This window comes from Lolium rigidum, unplaced genomic scaffold, assembly GCF_022539505.1.
Source record: "Lolium rigidum isolate FL_2022 unplaced genomic scaffold, APGP_CSIRO_Lrig_0.1 contig_7894_1, whole genome shotgun sequence".
NCBI lineage: Eukaryota > Viridiplantae > Streptophyta > Magnoliopsida > Poales > Poaceae > Lolium > Lolium rigidum.
The window spans coordinates 1,702,941-1,723,359 of NW_025901512.1; the positions used below are offsets into that span (position 1 = coordinate 1,702,941).

The window sequence follows — 20,419 nt, forward strand, 5'->3', positions numbered from 1 at the left end:
GATTAGTTTTAAATCTAAATAATTGTTATTTGGTGCCTGCGTTAAGCATGAACATTATATCTGGATCTTGTTTATTGCAAGATGGTTATTCATTCAAGTCTGAGAATAAAGGTTGTTCTATTTTTATGAATAATATCTTTTATGGTCATGCACCTGAGATGAATGGTTTATTCTTGTTAAATCTCGATAGTAGCAATACACATGTTCATAACATTAATGCTAAACGATTAAAAACTGATGATAATTCTACATACATGTGGCACTGTCGTCTTGGTCATATTGGAGTGAAGCGTATGAAGAAACTCCATACTGATGGACTACTTGAATCACTTGATTTTGAATCACTTGATAGATGCGAAGCATGTCTGATGGGAAAAATGACTAAGACTCCATTCTCTGGTATTATGGAGCGAGCTACAGACTTATTGGAAATCATACATACAGATGTGTGTGGACCAATGAGTGTAGCATCGCGCGGTGGTTATCGTTATGTTCTTACTTTCACAGATGATTTGAGTAGATATGGGTATATCTACTTAATGAAACATAAATCCGAAACTTTTGAGAAGTTTAAGGAATTTCAAAGTGAAGTAGAAAATCAACGTAACAAAAAGATTAAGTTTCTGCGATCTAATCGTGGAGGTGAATATATGAGTTATGAGTTTGGCATGCATTTAAAGAAATGCGGAATACTTTCACAATTGACACCGCCGGGAACACCACAGCGCAATGGTGTGTCTGAACGTCACAATCGAACTCTCTTAGATATGGTTCGATCTATGATGTCTCTTACAGATTTACCATTATCTTTTTGGAGTTATGCATTAGAGACAGCCGCATTCACTTTAAATAGGGCACCATCTAAATCCGTTGAAACGACACCATATGAATTATGGTTTGGGAAGAAACCTAAGTTGTCGTTCCTTAAAGTTTGGGGCTGCAAAGCTTATGTAAAAAAGTTACAACCTGACAAGCTCGAACCCAAAGAGGAGAAATGCGTCTTCATAGGATACCCTAAAGAAACAATTGGGTATACTTTCTATCACAGATCCGAAGGTAAAATCTTTGTTGCCAAGAATGGATCCTTTCTTGAAAAAGAGTTTCTCTTGAAAGAAGTGACTGGAAGAAAAGTAGAACTCGACGAGGTTATTGAACCTTCTCTTGGACTTGAGAGTAGTGCAACATCGGAAGATGTTCCTGTGCCGCCTGCACCAATGAGAGAGGAAGCTAATGATTATGATCATGAAACTTCAAATGAAGTTACTACAGAACCTCGCAGGTCAACAAGGGTTCGTGCCACTCCTGATTGGTATGATCCCGTGTTGAGTGTCATGTTGGTAGACAACAATGATGACCCTGAGACATATGAAGAAGCGATGATGAGCCCAGATTCCAACAAATGGCAAGAAGCCATGAAATCCGAAATGGGATCCATGTATGAAAACCAAGTATGGACTTTGGTGGACTTACCCGATGGCCGGAAGGCTGTTGAGAATAAATAGATTTTCAAAAAACAGACACTGACGGTAATGTTACTGTCTATAAAGCTCGACTTGTCGCGAAAGGATTCCGACAAATTCAAGGAGTTGACTATGATGAGACTTTCTCACCAGTAGCGAAGCTTAAGTCTGTGAGGATTATGTTAGCAATCGCTGCATTTTTCGATTATGAAATCTGGCAGATGGATGTCAAAACGGCATTCCTTAATGGTGACATTGAGGAAGAGTTGTACATGGTACAACCCAAGGGTTTTGGTGATCCTAAAAATGCTGACAAGGTATGCAAACTTCAGCGTTCCATTTATGGACTGAAGCAAGCATCACGAAGTTGGAATCAATGCTTTGATAAGGTGATCAAAGATTTTGGATTTATACAAACTTTTAGAGAAGCTTGTATTTACAAGAAAGTGAGTGGGAGCTCTGTAGCATTCCTAATACTATATGTGGATGACATATTATTGATTGGAAATGATATAGAACTTCTTGGGAGTGTAAAAGGTTATTTGAATAAGTGTTTTTCAATGAAGGACCTTGGAGAAGCAGTATATATTTTAGGCATCAAAATCTATAGAGATAGATCAAGACGCTTAATAGGGCTTTCACAGAATACATACCTGGATAAGATTCTAAAGAAGTTTAGAATGGATGAAAGCAAGAAAGGGTTCTTGCCCATGTTACCAGGTAAGACCTTGAGTAAAACTCAAAGTCCAGCTACGGCAGAAGAAAGAGAAAAGATGAACAAAATCCCCTATGCCTCAGCCATAGGCTCTATCATGTATGCCATGCTGTGTACAAGACCGGATGTCGTACATGATGTTAGTTTGACCAGCAGATATCAAAGTGATCCAGGAATGGCACTGGACAGCGGTCAAGAATATCCTGAAGTCCTTGAAAAGGACTAAGGATATGTTTCTATGTTATGGAGGTGACCAAGAGCTTGCTGTAACCAGTTACACCGATGCTAGTTGGAACACTAATCCAGATGACTCTAAGTCACAATCTGGATACGTTTTTATTTTGAATGGTGCAGCAGTAAGCTGGAGAAGTGCTAAGCAAAGCGTTGTGGCAAAATCTTCAACTGAATCAGAATACATAGCTGCTTCGGAGGCTTCATCAGAAGCAATATGGATGAAGTATTTCATTACTGAGCTTGGTGTGGTTTCTAGTGCGTTGGACCTGATGACCATCTATTGTGACAACATGGGTGCCATAGCCAATGCACAAGAGCCAAGGTCACACAAGAAGCTGAAGCATATCAAGCTACGTTTTCATTCTATTCGCGAATATGTCGAAGACGGTGACATAAAGATTTGCAAAGTACACACTGATCTAAATGTGGCAGATCCGTTTACTAAACCTCTCCCTAGAGCAAAACATGACCAACACCAGAACGCCATGGGTGTTAGGTACATTACCATGTAATCTAGATTATTGACTCTAGTGCAAGTGGGAGACTGTTGGAGATATGCCCAAGAGGCAATAATAAAATAGTTATTATTTATATCTTTGTGTTTATGATAAATGTTTACATCCCATGCTATAATAGTATTATCCGGAAACAGTAATACTTGTGTGTTTTGTAAACTTAATAGAGTCCCTAGTAAGCCTCTTGTTAAACTAGCTTGTTGATTAATAGATGATCATAGTTTTATGATCATGAACATTGGATGTTATTAATAACAGGATCATATCATTAAGTGAATGATGTGATGGACATACACCCATAGTAAGCATAGCATATGATCAAGTCATTTAGTTCGTTCTGCTACAAGCTTTTAACTACATAGTAACTTATTCCTTAGACCATGAGATCATGTTAATCACCTACACCGGATGAGTACTTTGATGACATCAAACACTACTTCGTAAATGGGTAGTTATAAAAGTGGCATTAAGTATTCAGAAAGTATGGGTTGAAGCACATGGATCAATAGTGGGATTTGTTCATCCAAATGACGGATAGATATACTCTGGGCCCTCTCGGTGGAATGACATCCAATTAGCTTGCAAGCATGTGACTACGTCACAAGAGATGTCATATCACGGTACGAGTAAAGAGTACTTATCAGAGACGAGGTTGAACTAGGTATAGAGATACCGACGATCAAAACCTCGGATAAGTAAAGTATCGCGCAACAAAGGGAATCATTATTTTATGTGAATGGTTCTTTCTATCACGAAGTTATCGTTGAATATGTGGGAGCTATTATGGATCTCCAGGTCCCACTATTAGTTATTGATCGGAGAAGTGTCTCTATCATGTCCACATAATTCGCGAACCGTAGGGTGACACACTTAAGGTTTTGATGTTGTTAAGTAGATATGAATATGGTATGGAGTTTAAATGTTGTTCGGAGTCTCGGATGGGATCCAGGATATCACAAGGAGTTCCGGAATGGTCCGGAGAATAAGATTCATATATAGGAAGTCATATTCCAAGTTTGGAATTGATCCGGTGCATTTATGGAAGGTTCTAGAAGCTTCCGAAATAAATCAGCATGGAAGGTGGAGTCCCGGCTGGACTCCACCAACCCTGGCCGGCCAACCAATGGAGGGTGGAGTCCATGGTGGACTCCACCACCTTGGCCGGCCAAAGGACAAGGAAGGGAGCAATCCCACTCCACCTAGGTTTCACCCATATGGTAATTTTTGAGTTGGACTCTTATTCGAATCTTGGGCAAACCCTAGGGGGTTCCACCTATATATTGAAGGGGAGAGGGAGGGGGCCGGCCACCACAGCAGCCGCACCATCCAAGGGCACCCAAGGCCGGCGCCCCAAATGCCCCCCCCCCCTCTCCCAAACCCTAGCCTCCCCCTCCTCCATCTTCTCATGCGGTGCTTACGGCGAAGCGCTGCCGGAGATCTCCACCACCACCGTCACCACGCCGTCGTGCTGACGGGATTCCGAGGAGGATCTACTACTTCCGCTGCCCGCTGGAATGGGGAGAAGGACGTCGTCATCAACACCGAACGTGTGACCGAGTGCGGAGGTGCTGCCCGACTGTGGCACCGTCAAGATCTTCTACGCGCTTTTGCAAGCGGCAAGTGATCGACTACATCAACCACGAGATCTATCTCGTTAACGCTTAGCGATCTTCAAGGGTATGTTGATCATCAACTCGTTACTACCATCTACTAGATTAGATCTTGGCTTGTGATTCGTTCTTGCGGTAGGAAATTTTTTGTTTTCTATGCTACGAATCCCTACATTTCCTTCAACAAGTTATGCACATCGGCTTTGAACCTGAATTGTGTGATTTAGTTGCTAGTTTTGTTCAGGGAGGGTCAGTGGGAGTAAAGATCAAGATTCTTCTGGCAAAATAATAAACATAAGTGTAAATCGGTTAACTAAATGGAATATTATATGTCGATCTAAAGACCAAGGGGGTCTCGGTGTGGATGTCTTAGACATTAAAAACATATGCTTACTGAGTAAGTGGTTGGTCAAGCTCTTAAATGAGTATGGAGCATGCAGGAGGTGTGTTTCCTTACTGAGTAAATTATATTTGGAAAATAAAGATACCACTGAAGATTAGGATCTTCTTGTGTTTCCTTTATAAAAAGGTGATTCTTACGAAAGATAATTGATAAGGAAACGTGAATGGATGTAAGTATTGTTTGTTTTGTGATGCTAATGAATCTACAAAACGTTTTTTGTTGTACCTTCGCAAAGCTTATCTGGAGAACCATTCAATATATATTTAATGTTTCTCCCCTAGCTAATGTTACAAATATGATTGGAAATTGGCTAAATGGAGTGGACAAAAATCCAAGGAACAAATCTGTACAGTTATGCTTTGACAGGGGCTATTTGGAATTAGAGTAATAATATTGTGTTTAATAAAAGTACGAATTCTCATTTTTTAAAGGTAACCCAAATGGTTACACACTGGATCCACGAATGATCTTATCTTCTACCGTCTAGAGAAAGGTCACTCGGAATATCTACAACACAGGTGTCTGACAGTTTACTAGAAGATTACAATATGCATAAGAGTCGCATTCTTTTTGTTTTCTGATGGTTATTTTTTATGTACACCTTGTGTGATCCATGAGTTGTATGAATCTTGAATATTGAAACTTTGCAATAAACATATGTGTACATCAATTGATCTAGAGGCTGGGGTGATATCCCCGTTACGGGAAAAAATGTAACTACTATGCTAGGTTTTTTCTTCCCGATCTTGAAAAATTACCGGTGGACGCTGGTATTACCTATTACCAGAAATACCATTTCAAATATTGTTCGCTATTTTTCAAACAATTATTTACCAGAAATGCATGGTGCCTCTGTGCTCGCGTGGAAGTTTAATGAACTAATTATTTGCATGTGTGGCAGGCATACGAAATGATCATTAGTATCATATAATTTCATATCAAATCACATGACTGCAGGAACAATTTTTCTTCTTGCAAACTAACACCGAATTAGCTCGAGCTGTCATATATATCATGCACACGTGCCCGCATAAAGTATTAGTAGTCATTCTTGTTATATAATGTGATAAATTTTGCTAGAGAGAAATATACTTTTATTTTGTTCGCCTATGTGACTAGTACCCCCTCTGACTGGAATTACCCTGCATTCTGGGTTTGGTCAAAGTCAAGCTCTGCAAAGTTTTACTAAGCATATAGAAAAACGCATCACCATTTGTGTTACTTGATACATGTACTCTGAAAATATATTTTATGATAATTCTAATAGTATTTCTTACACATTGTGGATATTGATATTTTTCTAAATGTGTAATCAATGGTTACGAAATTTAACTTTGACGAAACCCGAAATGCAGGGTAACTATTGACAGATGGACTATGTTAGAACAAATTTATGAACGTTCGATTCACTGGGAATGAATCTGGCCAACAAAATGATCGATCGACAATACTATGGTTACAGCGAACTATGTTGACCAAGAACTCACTCGGCGCGCGTACAAAAAAGACATTATTCCTGTGTTACACAGACCAAGCAATAATTTGTGTGTGGCCCTGAAGCAAAAATGGTAAGCCATTGCCAACTTTGTTCAAAGAGACACATGGCGATTGGTGAGAGAGAAATTGCTTTGGGTGGCTATCTGGCCTGGTAGCGTGATGTGTGTATGAAAGACATTGACCGGAGAGACACACCCACATTTGCCGTGCAGTGCCTAGTGAGAGACATCTGCTGGCGTGTCCTACTGTCCTCGACCTGCACCACATCAAAAGCAGTTGCCGTTCTCGCGTATGGCCAGCTACCTCGGCGCCATCGTATGTGACTAAAATTGCATCCATATAATTGCATATGCACCTACAACTACGACCGGACTTGAATTTTGATCCGCAAACGCGTTCATGCTGGTCGTGCCAAAGTGGAGTGCGTACTACATCAGATTCAGAGATGTATTGTGTAGGCTGTGGGCTGTGTCACTCCGGCCTATATAACAGCCCCGGTTCTCTGCTTCCTACAGTACACCATCGAAGCAGCCAAGCCATCCAGACCTAGACTAGTTTTGCTAGCGAGCCATCCAGAGTTCCAGACCTAGAGCTAGCTGTGCTGAGCCAGCGAGACATGGCCGTCTTCAAGATGATCGCGACATGGGAGCTGGTGGTGATGCTGGTCCAGTTCCTCCTCGGGAACTCGTACCTCCTGCTCCCCGCCAGCGCCAACGCCGCCTGCTGCAGCGACATCCTCTTTCCGCGCCTCGCCCTCCTCAGTGGCTTCTTCCTCCTCACCACCGTCGCTGCTGCCACCATCCTCCTGTAGGTGCGGATGGCCGTCAGCTCCGCGCAGGCCTACAAGAAGGGGGCGTCCCTTCGCACGCTGCTCCTCCTCGCCATCGGCCTCTCCGCGACGTCCACCTTCCTCGCCATCCCGACCTACGAGACCGGGTATGGCTACCGCAAGGGATGTGTCTACTCCCGCCATCCGCTGGCCGTGGTGGTCATGGTGATCATGGCGCTCGAGCACGGCTGCGCTGCGTTGGTGGCCGTGGCCCTGGACTAGCTAGATGACATCCATGCTCCCGTACCTGTGTGTGTGTTCCTTGCTAGCTAGAGCCTAGAGGTAGGTGGTGGTCAGCTAGCCAACCGCAGGCGTCGTCGTGTTAGGGATCAGGGGTGGTGTTATTAGTCTCCAAAATTGGCCTGCCGCAGGCCAATTTTTGGGAGTGTGTTCGTGTGGTTCCAGAGGAAGAATGTACCACCGGTTTATCCTCTTACATTCCATCTGGCCTAACTCAGAATAATTATCACGATGCTGGTGTGTGTACTGATTGCATCTACTTTGCTGTCTACTACGTGCGGTCTCACTTTCACTCTGTGGTCTAAAATCTGGGGCTGGATGGAGGGCCTAGATCTGGAATTTTGCTATATTTTATCCTAATTTATCTCTTGTTTTATCATAGTTTCTACAGTATTTGTTTGGAATCTGGTTGTATTTTCCTTGAATCTCTGTTGGTAATGGTTATGGTTTGAAACAGTAATATATTTCCTTGAACAGTGTATGAATCTCCTTGATCGTGCGCCTGCAATGAAGCAACAATGAAACTCCTGTGGCACATACGGAACTAGTATGCGTGAATATTGATGAAAAATTCACTTGTGAGGTTTGTTTCCGTGTCCTCCCCCTCACCATCCCAACCACTAAAGTTAAAATGATAAGTTAGCCAACGAATGGGTTTCATGATATTCTGTCCATCAACATGGGGCCAAAGTTTGGAGAGGGGAGACACCGAAGCAAAAGCCTTCACTTGTTGGGAGTACCTACTTTGATTTTTGTATTGAATATCGCGTCCCAGCCTAGCCACACTGTTTCGAATGATTTTCTTTTTTTTTTTTGCGATAGAATTTCAAACGAACTCAGCAAACATTCACTACACAGCACAATTTGGTAGTACCAGCCGCAATGAATGTTACCGCGGGGTAAAACATGTGAAGAAAAATGAGGTGTGGGGCTTGGGTAAAAGGTCAAGCTCTGCGTGCGTCCATTCCCAATTTCGGCCGATGAAGACGATGGGCAATATAATGAGAGGCTGCAGTGCATGCATGTTACATAATTGATGCATTCGTGAGTACGCCTCTCCCTATGCAAATTGCTAACGTGGCATGTTTGTCATGTCTGCTATAACCAGGTTCTGCACGCACAATATATTGGGTTCCATCGAGGATCCTTGGGAGGATAGGGATCTGCAGCTGTCGCCGGTCGTCACCTCTGCTCTTCATTATCTGCTAAGTCACAGGCTATGTTGGAGTGTGACTATCTGTCAAGTTTGATACAAACAATTCTTAACTATATAAAATGGACGTCGGATATTGAGCAGACGATTTTAGAGCAACCAAGAATTTCACATGGTAACTTATTTTAACTTGTTTTGATGGCAGTTGTCATCCACGGTCGACTGGAAATCGAACGGTTGGCAACTTGTCCGCTCCAATAGACTAAAATAAAAATGTTTTCTCATTATAGTTTTCTCGTAAAATTGATTCTGCAACTCAAGCAATATCACTTCTCTATCGCAAACGTAGGGAGCAATCTATGGCAACGCTCGCACATGGGTTTGCTCATGAATAATTAGTTTGCCAAAGATGAGTCGATCCAAAAAATCAGTACAACTTGCATGTTCCATAGACGGTATGAGCCACTGAGCTCGTCAAAAGTATGGGCCACTGGCCCATTCGTCCAAGGGAAAAAATGCCCTATCAAGCACACATCTAGTGCAAAAAGTTCAAATGTGCAACGCCCATGCCTAGCGGGGTAGGGTGGGACCAATAGGTTAGATCGAGACGGTTGGTTCTACATGTCAGGTAGGGCTAGCGGGACCCACACGTTAGGTCGGAACCTTGGTCCTACATGTCAGACATGGTGGCATGGGACCCATAGGTCAGGTCAGGACTTTGGTTTTACATGTCGAGTGGGGCAAAAAACACCCACATGTCAATTCGGGTCTAGTGCCCCACATGTCATGGTAGGATCATTCAACAAATCAATATGTGGATTCCTACCAGCAATGGGTCCCACATGTTAGAGGGATTCAAACAAAGTTCAAACAGTGACACAAATGAAAAATGTTGAGGTGGTTGATCAGTAGCATCAGAGTTGATGATGTTGTTGTATGATCATAGATATTATGAAAATCAAGTAAAAATAAGGTCGTAAAACGTGTCACCCATTCCATGATGGTTGCTGTTGTGGATATACTTCATGGGTATGCCAACGACGTAGTCCAAGATCCGGCAAGCCCGGGTGGCCCACATATGGTGGTGGAGGCGTGCTGCCCACCGGGTGGCCCATTTGCTGATGATCAAAGATGGATGAAGACCAACCCAGGAACAGGAGCCGGATCTATGCCAGAAGTCGGATCTATGGAGGCCCATGAAGCATCTGGATCCATGACGCTCTATTAGGAAGGAGGCGGATCCGTGACGTGCACGGCAATGTATGTACCTTAGGTGTTCTGTGTTCCGGGTAGAACTCTCTATGTAACCCTAGGTCCGTGCGCCTTTATAAGCCGGATCCTGGGAGCCCTAGAGGTAGGACACATCTCATTGTAACAACGCGAAAGCGTCCACATAATTCCAGACAAGCAGCAGTAGGCCCTGTCTCCGAGCAGGTGTTCCGAAGCTGGGTAAACCGCGTACCACCGACCCGATGGCTCTCCGCCCTTTGGCCCCTACTTCTTCTCCCCCTCGTGAGGATCCCTCCTCCGGGGTACCGTCGATTAGGCAATGACAGTTGCGTGTAATGAAATTATGACACTTTTTTAAAAAAAAAGAAATCATCTTAAAGTTTTAGGTTTTTTTTACCTCTACAAACGCCTTACGGCCATTTGGTATGAAATCGTTGTATATGCTCATTGTGGTGTGGAAGGGAGATTGACATCATCTTTTTCTGGTTTGTTATATTTGAAGGGTTTTTTATTAGATATTGAAATATTCGTACGATGAATAAGATAGAGCTATATAGTTCCCTAAGGCGCGCGTCTTAAGAAGTAAAGGGTTGGGTACATGATCACTATACAATTTAGACCAAAATTGAGGCACTCGTTTACATTGAACGAATGATTTTTTCGATACTGCAAAGATATTAGTATCGGGAGGTACCATTATTACACTCAACCTTTGAACCAACAAATTACCCCAAGACATCGAGGATGCGCCCGCCTGACCATTCGCATCACCGTATGGTTTTCGGTCGGAGTCGGGTCATTTGGCCCATGTGTGAGAGCTAGACGAGATGAGCCCATGAAATCTATGTTATGGGCCTTTCGGGGTTCTCGTTTATCTTCCCGACGAGCTGCTTCGCTCCACCGTGCGGACCGGCCTTCTGTCGCGCCGGTGGCGCGGCCTCGTTCACACCACCGTCATGATCCGACACTTCACGCCCGCCATGACCCAAGCTCTGTTCGCCCGCTTCGCTGCGTCACCACCGCTGTCCACCGTCGACACCGGCCTTTCCGATCCAGCCATGGAAGCCTGCTCGTTGCTGCGTGCCTCCGCGATTCTCTCGCCGGCGGAGTTGGTCTTCACCCTCACGCACTGTACGTTTTCCCGAATACGCGGCCCCTCCGCTGGACGTCGAGCAGGCTTGCTTCCACCGCGCCACCTCGTCCATCAAGCTACACACTGTGTCCACCCGCGGCGATCTGGAATCCTCCTATGTTTTCATGTCCCCACGGCCACGACCACGACCACGAGTGAGTAACACCACCACAGGAATCGACAGACTAGCTGTGGTCCGTAGCAGCAACACCGGCCCCTTCCCTGACACGGAGGATCGGAGGAATCACCGTAACAGTCGGTCACCGAGGGCGTCGGCGGCGGCGGGAGAGTTCAGCGATCTCGAGTACCGTAGCATGTCCCTCAAGAAAAAATTCGCCGACCTTGGTGCCATGCTCCACCGCTGCCCGTGCCTCCGCACAATCAGCCTGTCCTTCCGCGGCATCACGCCAGAGTCTACCAAAGCAACACTCACCTCGCTCGAGTCGGCGCCCGGCGCATCCGTCTGCCTCCTCGACATCTGCATCCATGCGACAGACCGTGTCAGTGCCACTCGGTTCACCTCGCTGCTGAGCGCCGCCACAGGGGTCTCCCCACACAACCTGGTCTTAACCAGGGCTCCTGACTTCGACAATGTTGCCATGGCTTTGATCGAAGCCGAACTGCCCTATTTCAACTCTGCCACATCGATCAAGTTGTCCTTGCCCAACATATGCTTCACGCAGCTGCCGGCCGACAAGTTCTTGGCCCTCCGCAAGCTGTCCCTCTCGGGGTGCAGAATCGTGGATCTTGCAACATTGATCACCCGCTGCCCGCGATTGCACGCGCTGACGCTCATGGCCACCGAGTCTACAAGCAACATCACCGTCCACTCCGCGACGCTGCAGGAGCTTTATGTCAATGCTAACACGGAATGCCAGAGTATCAACATCGTGACTCCGGCGCTTAAGGAACTGATTCTCACCGTCGATTGCGACGCCAACTTGAGCATATCTGTCCGGCGCCAATGGTGGAGCAGGTTTTCTGGAGGCGCACTTACATGGCGTTGTCTTCTGTGTTTCGTTTTTGGTGCCTCCGGTACCTGAGCTTAAATTCGGTTCATCACGTCACAATTTTTCATTAAATTCAACCTTTGTTTTTCAGGACCGTTTAGCTATAGACTTGGACTTTGCCCAGGAGCTGGAGCAAATTCCAGTTAGCCAATTCTATATGCTGGACCTACATCTCGAAGCAACCAATCATGTTCCTGGAGCGTTTGTGTCGTGTCTCCTAGGGATGCACCGCATTCGAAGCAATACGAAAAGGCTTAGGGTCATCCTAGAGTACCACCACTTCACGGTAGGTCTTCACGCTCTTTATGCATAGTAATCTTTTTTACAAACATGTGGTATGCTTGATAAACCCGATTTTTCTAGGAGCTAGGTTTAAGATTGCGAAGCATATAAGTTTTTTACAGGGATTTTTATTTGCTCCAGGAAATAAGAGAATGTCAAAATTGTCCTTGCGACCAACACAAGGACTGGAGAAGCCAAAGTATTTCCTTACCTCGTCTTGAACAAGTCGAAATTGAAGGTTTCAATGGAGAACATCGACACCTTGAACTGTTGTTAAGCTTCATGCACTAGCCACTTGAACCAAAAGTCCGAACTGATGGAAAGGGTTAGGCAATCCACATATACACTTCACAACACCCCCACTCGCGTGTGATGGGAGAAGAGAAAGTCAACACGTGAAAGAAGAAGAGCACACCGAAACAGGGCATCAGCGGTGGCTAACGAGGGGGCAACAGCAATTTTTAAGCTTAATTGTGAAAACCAAGATTTGAACTCGAGACCTAGGGCTCTAATACCATGTTAAGCTTCATGCACTAGCCACTTGAACCAAAAGTCCGAACTGATGGAAAGGGTTAGGCAATCCACATATACACTTCACAACAGACATTGGTATTGAGATGCGCACCAACACTTGCAGCATTAAGGTTGAAGTTGGCACGTGAGACTAATAGGGGAAACTTGAGCATTAGTAAACCCAAGGATTGGAGAAGCCAAAGCATCTCTTTGCCTCGTCTTGAAGTAGTTTGTATCACAGACTTCAGTGGAGAGGTTCAACAACTGGAATTATTGAAATTTATATTGAGATGTGCGCTAATGCTTAAAACAATAACCGTGAAGCTCGCACTTGAGGTTAATAGAGAGAACTTTCGAGGTGGCATCAGGAAAATCAACAATATTTTCTTGGGGTATCCTTCAGTGTGTTACACGGTTTATCTCTACGCTGGTGGACATTTTTGACATGCACAAGTTGAGCATGCTGCTAGTGCTAGCTAGATACAACAACAATGTACTCGTACATTTCATGCTCTAGTTACAATTTATTTTACCTTTGTAGGATATCTATATCCTTCTGTAATTACGAAGTTTTGTGGTTTGATTTCGCACAAAAGCAATTTAATCAAGAAAACTTCCATGTGGACACTTCAGGTTTCTGGTAGTGAAAACTGTATGCGTGTTGTCTCTTTCTCTAACGGGATTCTTATTAACTTTATACATATTTGTACAATATCACAAAATGAGAAAAAGTAACTGGGACAACAAAAAATGTACAACAACAATGTACTCACACATTTTATGCTCTAGTTACAACTTATTTTTACCTCTGTGGGATATTAATTAAGATCCTTCTGTAATTAAGGAATCTTCTTTGTTTGGTTTCTCGCGCAAGCAATTTAATCAACAAAAAATCGATGTGGATACTTCAGACTTCTAAGGGCCCTTTTGTTGTGGCTTTTTTTAGCTTTTTGGCTTTGGCAAAAGCCAAAAAAGGCACTTAAATAGGTGCTTTTTTGGCTTTTGAATTTTGGAAGCCAAAAATAAAGATCCTATTCTTTTGGCTTCCAAAACCCAAATAGGTGTTTTTTTGGCTTTTGCCAAAGCCAAAAAGGCAAAAAAAAAAAAAAGCCACAACAAAAGGGTCCTAATTGTACTTCATGACCGTTTAGGTATCGAGTTGGAGTTTGCACAGGAGCTGGAGAAAATGCCAGTTACCCAACTCTCTATGCTGGAGCTACATATCGAAGCAACCAATCATGATCCTGGAGCGCTTTCTCTTTTTCGTTTTTCTGGCGGACCTGCCGCGCAAGATCTTTGGTCTTCCCCTGGCCTACGATTCAGGTGAGATCCCATGTAGATCTAACTTTCTATTCACTCGTGGGATCCGGGCGGTCCGGGGAGGGTCAAGCAAAGGTAGCATGACCAAAAGTGAACCAACCCCTTGGACTGCTGCGAAAAACACCATCTGATTTCAAAGTAGCCCGATCTAATTCAAAAATTTGCCCGTTTTATGAAATATCTGCTGAGAAAGCAAAAAAAAAAAAATCAAGACAGGTAGTTTATCTATCACCAAATAGAGATGAATATTATATGATAGCAGCAGGAAATTCTTTGTCCTTGAATCAAGGTATTCAGGAAGAGCAGGTTGTTCCAGCTAGATACCGTCAAGACGAAGTTGAAGTTGGAGTTACCAAAGTTTGGGGAGTCGGTTTCGATTGAGTGTTGTGTCTCTTTGGGATGCACCACATTAGAACCAATACGAGAAGGCCTAGGGTCATCCTAGAGTACCACCACTTCAATGTAATTATGTCTTCACGCTCACGCTCTTTATATATCTTATTACTACATGCATGGTATCTTTGCATGTTAAAAAAAATTACGTACGAGAATGTCAAAATTATCCTTGTGACAAACACATGGACTGGAGAAGCCAAAGTAATTCCTTGCTTCGTCTTGAACAAGTCGAAATTGAAGGTTTCAATGGAGTTATGGAGAACATCGACAACTTGAATCACATCCGTTGCTAGGAGCCTACGAGATGAGGAAGACCATATCTCGTATGCACAACATAGTCAGGCGTATTAGAACAACTTCTAGTCAAAAGAACCATTCCAAAAAAAACTTTTAGTTGCATCTGAAAGGCAGCAGATTCAATGGAGACTATAATGCAATGGCAATGTACAGTTACACAGCACATTCCATCTCTTTTTCTGCAACTCTATATATGACAACTCCGAACCGAACAGGACTAAACAGTACCCTCAAACTCAAAGAAATTGAACTGTGATTTGCTTGTCTAATAAAAGTTCGGATCTCTCTGTTTCTTTGTCCCTTTGGGGAAGCTGCCTTGTAGAGGATGACCAGGATACGATCGGGACTCTCATGTTGAACTAACCTCTGGAGCTAACCACAGTTTCACCTTTTTGTCTTCCCCGCAGGTCGCCAAGAGAAAGGCAGGAGCGCCACCTGAGGGAATGAACAAAGTTTGATTTAGGCATCCGAAATGCATGTTCGGGCTTGGAATCTTACACCACAGAACTAAATAAAATGATTTGCCAATGGAGACAATGCGAGTGAGCACGACACAGAGTACATCAGCTATCAGATCATAAGTATATCAATATGCACGAGTCACAGGCTTAGATACTAAGAAGATCCAGAACACATATGCCATTTTATTTCCACTACAACCTAATCAGGTTTCTATGAGATCCAGATCGCAAAGCAATGTAAACAAAAAATTACCATTTGGAATAGTCCGTGGAGCCCAAGCAATGCCAGCTATATCACCTGAAGTATATACAGAGAACACTGTCACCCCATATATTTTTTAGAGCAGAAGAACATAAAGAGGATTGAACCTGGAAAATAGGAACTTTACGCACCTTCGTGAGCCTTCTCAGCTGTATCCAAAACTGCACCAGTTTCTGCACATAACCATTGCAACGTCGATCCACTTGTTACAGCCAGAACTTTGGCATCTGGGGAGATGCCCATGTGATTGTATAAGCAAGGAGAACCTTCTGAGTCATGCAGCGGGATTGCCAAAACTCTCAAGGTTTTTGGATCCTCGTCAAGGTGGTACCTTACTGTAAAACAGAAATCATTAACTCCAAAGAAAGAATAGAGAAGCAATATATAAAAGAACAGTACAAGATTAGCATAATGACTTATATAGAGGCTAAACTCTATTTTATCAGGAGTTCAGGACACGTATACAATACTGTAAAATCATGATGTTGATGATAAAATGATAGAGCATTTAACTGATATGGCATGTAACTGATATGGAACAACAGGGTAGCAGTTGATAAGTGTCATGACCTCAACTATATAATCAAGCACGTGACTGGTCACTACATCTAAAAAGCATAAAAAAATGATTGTTGCAACTGCAATATTTGACAAATTGGTTAATGAGGCAATCAAGGACAATGGAGGTTGGTAGATTAAGAACATACCATTGATATTCCATACTCGAATAGTACCATCTTTTGATGCCGTAATGATCTTCTCAGAATCCGGAGTGAAGCACAAACTAGTAACAGCACTCTGCATACAGAAGTTGTCAATCTCCGTCCAAAGGAACAGTGAAACTTGGATAAAAATTGTAACCAAAAACAAATTTGACCTTGTGACCCTTGAGTTGCATCACTCTGTTGACCTCCTTCACTGAACTATCCTTTGAGTAAACAATCTCCCACACCTATTTAACATGTAAATACAATCATAACTCGCGACGCAGTAAATGAGTAAAATAGTGAGCGTCATTACAGATGAACTCTACCAACCTTGACATCAGCAGTGAAAGCTGCAGCAGCTATGAAGCGGCCATTTGGGGATATGTCGGCCATATTGTTTTTTAACTGATTAGTGTCAACTGTTCCCAACTCCTTTCCACTCTTTCCATGCCAAATTTTGATATCAGTTGCTGCAAATAAGTTTTTGAAATAAATCTTAGTACAAAATAGAAGTTCTACCCTGGAATGAAGTCCTTAATGTTACACAAATTTGTTTAATATGACTATGTTAGGAAATAGCATATTCGTAATTCTTATGAGTTGCGTAAAAAACAAATGCATGTTCCCTCGAGCTTTTTTTTTGCTAAATCCCTAGGTGGCCTATTTGCAAATTAACTAATACTAAGAAGTCATGCGCTGAGTGCATTAGCTCATTTTACACGTTTTCCCCTTCAATACTGTCCTTGATATTAATTCTCCACCCCGATTATATCTCAAGCCACCAGAGTTTTCTCGCTAAACCCGCACGTGCTCCTCGTTATCCTCCCGTCTAATTAAAGCCTTGTCCAATTAAAGTTGAGGGAGTAAAGAGAAACGGGAGAGCAAGTTGTGTGCAAGGGATGAAGTAGTTCATGCAACATAATTAGGGAGAATGATGGATTAGCACTGGTTTAGACAGATTAATGAGGGCAAGGATAAAAAATCAAACCTGCTCCTAAGATTTGGAAAGTCGCCATCTAAATCAGAACTTCTTAAAAAATTATGCCACCCAAACAAATGGATCGGATAGTTCTTAAAAAACCAGACCATACCAGCGATTCAACTGGGAAAAGACAATCTGGTGTGTTGTCTGGTCCGGTTTGTTCAATGAACCTTTTTTGAGAGGAAACAAGGGAGAAACATCCAGCACTGGCCACTGAGTAAACTCAGAACCTCAACCTACAGCATCATGTATTCGGAGAAACCAAATACCATGTGGACCAACGATTCCTTCTAGGGGTATTGCAAGCAAGTAGTAACATATAATGTCTTTTTCAAAGCATGTAATATAAACTGACTAGAAACTGAGGCAAAATTAATAAAACGCAATATGCTGTAACGTGGACGGGTTGATTTGGATCACGAAACGGTGAGGCGGACTCTTGGCAAGTCATTTCTCACCTTTTATTTCACATATTCAATATGAATTGTTATATGCTCAGCTAAAACATCATTAAAATGGTGAGATGCAATAGTTAAGCTGATGAATTCTTCTTTTAAGAAAAACATCCAAATATGTAGATCTGACGATTTAAATCTGCAAGGCTTTAGGTCTGTTTGGCTTAGTCAGTGTAGAGATCATGAATTTGCTGTCACCTGTTGTACTGAATTTTCACCAAATCAGAATCGAGCTGACCAAGAAATGCAAAGGAGCAGTTGTGCAACATTGAGAAATCGGTGGTTAAAAAGCCAAGAAAAACAAAAATGGAAGAATCCAAAATCAATTGGAAAATATGGCCACTTTAAATTTGGATGGGGCAAGAGCACACACAACGCACCCATCCAATCGTGAAGCAGCCGTCCATCTTTGTGGGCACATTGTGCAAAGGGTGACTCGTCCATGGAAACAACCGAGCACCCGTTCGTCTGAGCCGTCTCATCGAACACCAAAACTCGCAGCTTCACAAAACAAAACAAGATCCAAGCGAAAAGATATTCTTTTGTTTTGGTGTTTTATAAAAAGTATAGACAGCTATTATTGCTTGGAATTAAGAAATGGATCTCCAAACAATATTCTCCTGACTCATCAATCTAGGCTCCATGCGCCAAACATGACGCCGTTGAAGAGGTGTGTGCTGTTGACCCAATATACTGCCCAAATCCATCCTGATTTAGCACTAATTAAAACGAGTAGAACAGAAACTACAATCAACCGGCTCCCTCACTTGTCAAATTTTACAAACTATGACAACTTTCTGTTTATGTTCTCTAACTTGGACCAAAATCCCTACCGGTCCGACTTCCCACAATCTCACTACATGCACCTCAGAGATCCAGGCTAATCAAAGATGTGTGAGGTGAAATGCACCAGCACATGACAATGAACAGCATATATTATTCCATATATAACTGAAACACGGTGACACATTCCCCAAGTTTACTACTTTACCAAATATCCTAAATGTCTACGGTATTTGAGGAATGGATCTTAATCACTACAGTAAAAGGCTCTGGCTGCATGTCTATAATAACAGAAAATATTGAAATAATAAATGCTCAAATACAAATTAAGATCCAATCATCCAAATGTAAAATTAAAATAGATGTTTCCACACAAACCGAACAACACAGTAATTGCACATGTTTTGTAGACCGTTATATCACCAAGATGCATGGTATTAAAGGCTACTATATTAAGCAGGTCAGATTCATGAGTAATAACTATTTAAAACAGAAACAATCCTAAGAAAGTACACAACCCATACCTTCAGAGCAAGAAATGACAATCGTGCTCCCATCACCAGTACCATGGGTCGCACGAGCTGCTGCGAGGTTCAGCACAGATTCTTTGCCATGAATCTTTTTGTGGTCCCACTTGATCTCGGGTGGGGAAAGCTTGCCCTGCTGTTTGTTTCCCCCAGTTGGAGGAGCACTGACATCCGCATACATATAGAGGGACGAGCCTAAGAGCGCTTGTGCTGCCACAATGACGGATGATGTCCCTTCCGAGAAGGCGATGGCAGTAGGATGTGCCCCAGCAGGCAAGTCTATCTTCAGAATCCTGCAAAACCGCCCCAGCATGAGCATATATAATATATTGTAACAAAGGGTAACTCGTATAGAATTAAGATGACTCACTTAAAACTCTTGCTTGAGGCATCATCGATCCTAAATACTCTCACAGCTCCATCGGCGCATACTGCCACAAGAAGCAACAACTGGTTAATAAGTATTATAAATTGAAAGAAGCAATCATGATTGGTAGATCAGGTGAAACAATTAATAACTGCACGGGTGAAGCCAAGTTTGAAAAACTTTATTACTATATCGTTAAGGCTTGCCATATCAGCCCAACAAATTAATGATTTATACGGAAAATTTTGAAGTTTTCGCGCGAAAAAAGACAGGTCCTGATCATATATAGAAATATTTCAATGTTTCACTAAGGCGTCCCACATCAGCCAGACAAATAAATGACCCACATTTTAAGTTTTAAGGTTTTCGCGCGAAACGACATACGTCCTGACCAAATGAAAGCAGAAACCTTTCAATTTACCACCAAAGCATGCCGTATTAGCCGTACAAATTTCAGAGCGGAACAAGACATATCATGATCAAGAGTATGGGCTCACCGGTGGCTAGACTGCCAGCGTCGCCGGAGAAGCTTAGGGCGGTGACGCAGTCGGTGTGCCCCCTCAGGGTGTTGACGTCGAGGCGGTGGTGCTTCTTTGCGGCTTCCTGCAAGAAGAAGAAGAAGAAGAAGAAGAAGAAGAAGAAAGTGCAACATGGTTGAGTTCAGATCACGTTCACTGTACAGTTGTATACATGAATTATGTGTACGGGGAATGCGTTGAGATTTAGGGATAGTGTGATGTGTTCCTAGTCGAATCGATACGATACCAGGGTCAGTCAGTCGGTGAGCGCTGGTGGTAGTGGACCACGGCATGGGGCTACTAAGTGTATGTGTGTGAAGGAAGGGGAGGGGGGTGGGAGATGATGAGATGGAGAACCTTATCGGCGGCAGCGGCGTGGTGGTGATGTGGGCGGGAACCCTTCCTGGGCTGGTTGGATTGGCGGACCTGCTTGGGAAGGTCCGGGGCGGCGGCGGTGGCGGAGGGAGGGATGTGCGCGATGTCGGCGCGCTTGCGGCGGAGGTAGCCGGCGAGGAAGACGA

At 43.2% G+C, this 20,419-nt stretch overlaps 1 protein-coding gene across 1 annotated transcript; it reads right to left on the reverse strand.

Moving 5' to 3' along the window:
- Positions 1-15,052: 15,052 nt before the first annotated feature.
- Positions 15,053-19,953, reverse strand: LOC124682259 (transducin beta-like protein 2; the record flags this gene model as incomplete). Its single annotated transcript, XM_047216980.1, is given in 9 exon segments — positions 15,053-15,271; positions 15,551-15,595; positions 15,691-15,894; positions 16,267-16,357; positions 16,437-16,511; positions 16,597-16,736; positions 19,011-19,306; positions 19,384-19,444; positions 19,878-19,953. Coding segments are annotated over 9 exon segments (1,074 nt in total), but the record flags the coding sequence as incomplete, so codon positions are not given.
- Positions 19,954-20,419: the final 466 nt, after the last annotated feature.